Source organism: Callorhinus ursinus, unplaced genomic scaffold (genome assembly GCF_003265705.2).
Source record: "Callorhinus ursinus isolate GAN/ISIS: 27379988/994484 unplaced genomic scaffold, GSC_fseal_2.0 scaffold64, whole genome shotgun sequence".
Classification (NCBI taxonomy): domain Eukaryota; kingdom Metazoa; phylum Chordata; class Mammalia; order Carnivora; family Otariidae; genus Callorhinus; species Callorhinus ursinus.
The window spans coordinates 4,532,483-4,538,733 of record NW_027397126.1 but is presented as its reverse complement, the minus strand read 5'-3'; the positions used below and the strand labels follow the sequence as shown (position 1 = coordinate 4,538,733).

General features: G+C 49.1%; 1 protein-coding gene across 1 annotated transcript; it reads right to left on the bottom strand.

Moving 5' to 3' along the window:
• Positions 1 to 454: 454 nt before the first annotated feature.
• On the bottom strand, positions 455 to 2,844 carry LDOC1 (LDOC1 regulator of NFKB signaling). Its single transcript, XM_025861574.2, has one exon. It carries the CDS (start codon positions 2,686 to 2,688, stop codon positions 2,245 to 2,247), a length of 444 nt encoding a protein of 147 aa, XP_025717359.1. The 5' UTR covers positions 2,689 to 2,844; the 3' UTR covers positions 455 to 2,244.
• Between the last annotated feature and the right edge of the window lie 3,407 nt (positions 2,845 to 6,251).

Sequence of the window (6,251 nt, the reverse complement as noted above, 5' to 3'; positions counted from 1 at the left end):
TTTGCTAAACCATATCCACCCATCCTTACCCCCCAGAAACAACTTTCCTAGGCAAGAGAAATCACTCCTGCCCTAAACATTTTCCTGTTGACCAAGTAAACTTTCTACCTGACTTTATGTCAGATCCCAATGAGTAAATGATGTCTCACCACGCTCTCATTTCCACTCTCCCTGAGCCGGTTCCGTTCCTGTTCACTGCTGACATTTTCCTACTGAAGCGAAACTCACAGCCAAGACTCCTGCTTCCCAAGTTAGACTTCCAATCCCAGGTCTGGGAGTAACAGCCCATGTTTACGGAGTGCTCACCATGGAGTAGGGACCACTGTAAATACCTCATGGGTGTGATCTCAACGAATCTATGCCTGTGAGGTGACCAATATGATGACCAGTATCTCATTTAATCCACACTGTGAGGTTTACCAGTAAAAATAAAAGAATAACCAGCCTCAAAAGGTCTTATGTAATAGGGAAGTTTATTACCTAAATTAGAGATCTTAAGGTAGGGCTGACTCCAGTTACGGTACAATGAGTACATTTGGGCAGATAGAGATGAGAACTCTGAACTCCTCAAATCCTCATAAATGTTCTTGGTTGGCAGAGGTGGCTCCCACAAATCCCACAGCCAAACTTGTCTGATTTAACATTTCTAAGGGTTCTTCTCAGCACCCACCCCATTCCCTCAATGCCTCTAAGCCCTCCAGGCCCACAGAGGTCTCAGCATAGCCCAGATAGCAGGACAAGGTCTAATTCAGGAGACAGCAAGGCATCTTGCCAATTTCCACAGGCAGGAATCTGGGACATATGTATGGGTGGGGATTCTAAGAGTGTTCACCAGGGGTGACAAAATGTTAAGGTCACTATTTACTATGGGTACACTCACCCAAGAACCAGGATTTAATGTTAACTCAAGCACCTGAAAGGGGCATTAAAACAATATGCTACGTTGTTAATTGAAGTCTGAACTCAATAGCACCCCACAGGCAGTAAGAATTAAGGGACAGAATTTCCCTGGCATTGTTGAGGAAGGAACCCAGAGGCTCAGGAAGATAGTAATATTATATGTGTCCAGATTTATGCCTGCTTTCCCAGTCTAATTTTTAGTAGTGTCCCCTTTCACTCACTCTCTAGTGTCCCACTTTGGGATGGTGTGCCACCTGCTCAACCACCCCTTACCCATGCCACCCTGGAGGCCCCAGAGGACACTCACTCCTTTTGCCAGGGCTTTAAGAAATGCCCTGGTGAGGAGAGTACCAGAATCCCTATAAAACCCTGTGGTAGCTGTCCTCTGTAGCCCAGAGAAGACAGTGGTGAATACTGGGATTGAACTAGGTTCCCCGATCTCAGGGGAAATAATGGGAGTCAGAGTGAGATTGGTAGAGGCCAATGATAGCACTTAACCATTAAAAGACACTCCTTTCTTCTCTCTCTTTCTTTTTTTGTAGCGCTTGATATTTATTGAAAAGAATGTAAATGCTTTTTCCAGGTGGTATTGAGGAGCCAGGCTGAGTGCCTGTTTTTGTTTGTTTTGTTTTTAGTATTTTTGTCCAAATGCACACATCTGTTGGGACTGCTGCAGTTTTGAAAGAAAAAGGACAGCTGTGCAAAACTAGTGCATAGGAGAAAAAAAATGTCAACAATTTGGCTGCCAGGCACTCTAGGCCCCTGCAGCAATCTGGTGGGGAAGGGGAGGACTCTGGGAGTAGGTAGGGAACTAACCAGGTTGAAAGATTGGCCCCTTCAGGGGTTGGTGAGCTGTCCAAATTAATGTCCGAGGAGGAGATAAAGCCAACTCAGGCATCTTCTAGGTTGGTCCTTATTTTCAAAGGCTGTGGTCTGTCGCTGGAATGTGGTGGATGGGGTGAAGTGGCGGCGTAGGTCTCTGGGCAGATGGAGGCCTTGCAGTCAGCAGGGCAGGGCTGGCGTACTCTCACCAGTTTGTCACAGGGGCCTGCCCTATAGCTGAGGCTCAGGACACAGTCCAAATTAGCAGGGGAGGGTCCTGGGGCTGGCCAAAGTCGGTGGCGGCGCGCTTCAGAGCGAAGCCCCAGCAGCAGGTAACTGCAGCACTATTCCTGGAACAAAGGCAAGCACTACGGGGGGGATGAGGGAGAGAACCGGAGGGCAGGGGTAGGGAAGGGGATTCGAGGATGAAAGGGAGCTTGGCGGCTCCGGGCCGGGCAGGGGAGGTGGGTAGAGGATGGCGGCGTGCAGGGCCCTCCCCCCTGGGCCCGAGGATCTCCCGGCCTAGTAATCATCATCTTCTTCGTCGTCGTCGTCGTCTTCTTCGTCGTCATCCCAGCCAAAACACTGTTTCATCTCATCGAGGAAGGCCCGGTAATCACCTAGGATGGGGCTATCCATCTCAATGTAGGGCACCACCCACTCCTCGGCTTCCCCGGTGAGCAGGCTGATTAGGAATGCCACCTTCATGGCGTCGTTGCAGAATCGGTTCTCGTTGACAAGCATGTAAGACGCCGTCTGCACGATAAACTCGGGGAGCCGGGAGCTCTCGCCGCTAAACGTTTCGGGGAAGGGCACCGGGCAGCTCGGCGGACGTACCTGGCGCAGCAGGGTGGCCCTCTCGCACACCAGCAACCGTAGCTGTTCCATGAGCTGGCTGTTCTCGATGCTCAGGGCGCGGTGCCGCATCAGGAGCGCGTGCAGCAGCAGCACCAGCTCGTCCACCATGGCGAACGACTTGGAAGTGCAGGGCTGGGCTCGGCTCGGTTCGGCTAAGGTGCGCACGGAGGCCTCGCAGGAAGTGCGTGTCCGCGGAGGCTCACGGTGGCCAGGGGCGGAGGGAGGTGCGCGCGGGGTCCGGCGGCTGCGCAAGCTCCGCCCGCACAGCCACTTGGGCGGCGGGCGCGCCGGCGCGGCCCGGGTCGGGGGGCGTGGCCAGGGAGGCTACAGGCGCCGCGTGGGGGCGTGGCCGGCGGGGGCGGGGGCGCGGAGACTTGGTCGGGCGAAGGAGCGGGCAGGGTTTCGGGACGGCTGGCGGGTAGTTGTCAAGGCCGGCGCGTGTAAAGGCAGGGGACAGTGGTAGAGTCCCGGATGTGGGCCAGCCTTAGCCAGGAACGAGTGAGTGCTAAAACCCATGTCTCAGAGAGGGCCAACCTGCTCAAGTTTAAAGGATTAATCAGCCTTCCACTGAGCTGACTCACACAATTCAGTGTTCCTTGGTGGGTCTGTGGCTACTAGATTCCACTTGTGTGTTTTGTTAGCACATTTCTTTTCTTATTTAAATTTCACTTACCCAGAGAACTATTAGCACTGCAGACTGCACCGCGGGAGTCACACATCCTTTCAGAGTTATGAAAGACCCTTAGGGCTCCTCTTTCAAAACAAAACAATATTTAAACGGGGATTTTTTCTTTAGTTGGGAAATAATATTGTGTACCTACCTCCTTTTTAAAAAATTATTTTTCTCAACAGTGAAGTTTAAAAAGTTCTGCAAAATCAACATAGGAGAACCATTTGCAGGCTCTTGCCTATATTTGGCCCTCTATTTCATGTCCTAAAGTTAGTGTCCCTTGGCCATCATTCATATATTATTTGTTGCTTAACAATGAAGACTTGTGTTTTTAAATGGTTTTGGTTTTCTACTTTGAACTTGACTATTCAAATAGTTGCTGACAGCTAAGTTGGGCCCAGGACCTTAGAGCTGACATTATGTTGGCTCTGCTTTTAAAATATATCCCAAGTTCAATCACTTCTTGTCACTTCTACCACTACCACCCTGACCCAGCCTTCCTTTCTCACCCAGACTGATGCAACTGCTTAGCTTTCGCTCTTCTCTTCCTACAGTATGCACAGGAGTTTTGCTTTCTGGTGGTTTCAGTTACCTTTGCCAATGGTGGTTTGGCCTGGAATCAGTTGACCCTCCTTCTGACCTACCATCAGAAGTTCAACGGTAGCCTGATGCTGCATCACAGCGCCTACGTCATTCACCTCACTGCGTCTCATCACTAGGCATTTTATCATCTCACATCATCACAAGAAGGGTGAGTACAGTACAATATTTAAAGAGATATTTTGAAACTTGTAGTAAAGTGTTATAAACATTCTATTTTATTATATTAGTTGTTAATGTCTTACTGTGCCTAATTTATTGAAACTTTATCATAGGTATGTATGTATAGGAAAAAACACAGTCTATGTAGAATTCAATACTATCCTCAGTTTCAGGCATCTGCTGGGGATCTTGGAACAGATCCCCTGTGAATATGGCCAGGGAAGGGGTGGGTGGTGTCTCAGGGCAGTGGCTCATGTTTCTCAGTGCCCACAGATAAAGGCAGAGGACTTCTCCCCAGCGTAGGCACAGGAATCCTTTAGAACAAAAGTGAGAACTTTTACTCCCCTGCTCAAAATCCTCCCAACAGTTTTTCCCTCTCACTTGAAATAAAAAGCAAAGTCTTGGTCATGCCCCACTGCCTCATCTCCTGTGCCTATTCTCATGATCACATTATCCTTCTTACTTATTCTCACCACACATCTGGCCTCGGGATCTTTGCATTTTCTACCTTACGAGGCTCTCTCCCCAGTTAGCTTCCCGACTCCTTCTCCCACTGTTTTCAGAGAAGACTTTCCTGACCACCTCATCTATCAGAGCACCCCACTGTCTGTCACTAATCTCTAACCCCTTACCCTGCTTCATTTCTCTACATAGCATTTATCATACTAGGAGCCATCATATCCTATAGCACTTTGTTCATCAGTCGGCCTCCACTTTAGAATGTAAGTGTATGTGAACAAAGACTTTGCTTTGTTAGCTGTTCTATGCTGAATGCCTGGAAAAGTGTCTGGACCACAGAGTAGAAGATCCGGAAATGTTTGGTGGGTGAAAGAATCTCAGGGTGCAGATGTTGAGATAAAAAATAGAAGTGGTGGCTGCACAAAGTGTTCAAAATACTCTTCAAATTGTCCAAAATGATCTCTCTCTGATTGTGTAACAGTAAAATGATGACTGACATAATAAAAATGGCAAAATAATTTTTAAAACACCCTATTTAGTATTTTTACAATAGAATTGAGTGAGCATCTAGGGAAGTGAGAGGCTGAGAGGAGAGAAGCAGGGCAAGGTCCAAGTGGGAAGAGGGGGACGGGTCACATTACTGAGAGAGTGGACGGGGAAGAGAGCATGTAGGAGGGACTGTGAACCTTGGACTCTCTTGTGACATGAGCTTCCACACTAGATGAGAAGCCCCTGGGGCCCAAGGAGAGACCCTTTCTGTCATCTGTTCATCTTCAGCATCTCAAACTATTTACCTGGCACCCCATCAGTGTTCAGTGGATGGAATGAAGGGACAGGAAACGTCAGAGGCATGTTTCTGGCCATTCTGCCCATTCACAGCTCTAGGTGGAGTGTGGACTTGCTGGGCTATAGTGAGTGTCCAGCTCTGCTTTCCATGACCAGACCCTAATACAAGAAGAGATGGCCCAGGGTTCTATTCCCAGTAGCAGACGTTCTGTGGCGGCCGCTAGATCTGGTGATTGAAGTGAGCTGCCTCAGTGACCCTTGAACAAGGACCATGCACAAGGACGAGCACTCTAGGAGCTTGAGACCCAGGAGAGCAATACTTTAGTGGCACAGTACCACAGTCTCAGCTTCTCGGACTTTGATGCACATGCCCTTCCATGGAACAATTGTTATACACTGGACTCCTGTGAATGAGACAGGTCTGCTGGGGAGCCAGAGATAACTAGGCTCATGCTGCCCTAGTCCTCTTCCTTATAACCCTGTGACAGAGGGAGTCTGGAAGGAAAACAGAGGAGGCAACCACTAGTATCACCTCTGAGGGGGCTGTCAGTTCCTAGAAAACAAGAAATGTCCTGACCAGAACTGATCACAGAGCTGAGCAGTGACTTTGAGAAGTATTTCCCAACTTGGAGGGATGGGAGGAGAGACAGGCAGTCCATCAGTGACCCAAGGGGGAAGCAGCTGGGAAGAGGTGAGCAGTATCAATAGCTAAAATGTATAGACTCATAATGTTCATGGTAACCAGCTTCCTGGTACCCATGATGCTCTCCCACCAATGCTAAGGCCTGCTAGCCCTTCCTTCTCCTTTCACCTTGCTTAGGACTGCACGTCACTTTCCTTACTCCCTCTCTTCCCTCAAGTGACCCCTGAGTGTTCCTTTTCAACTGTGCGAAGATGCTGGGGGCAGAGGCAAAGTACACTGTGTGTCTTATCTCAGGCTCAGGAACTTAATCAGGACAGCTCTGGCTCAGAATGTCCTGTAGTGTGTCAGACC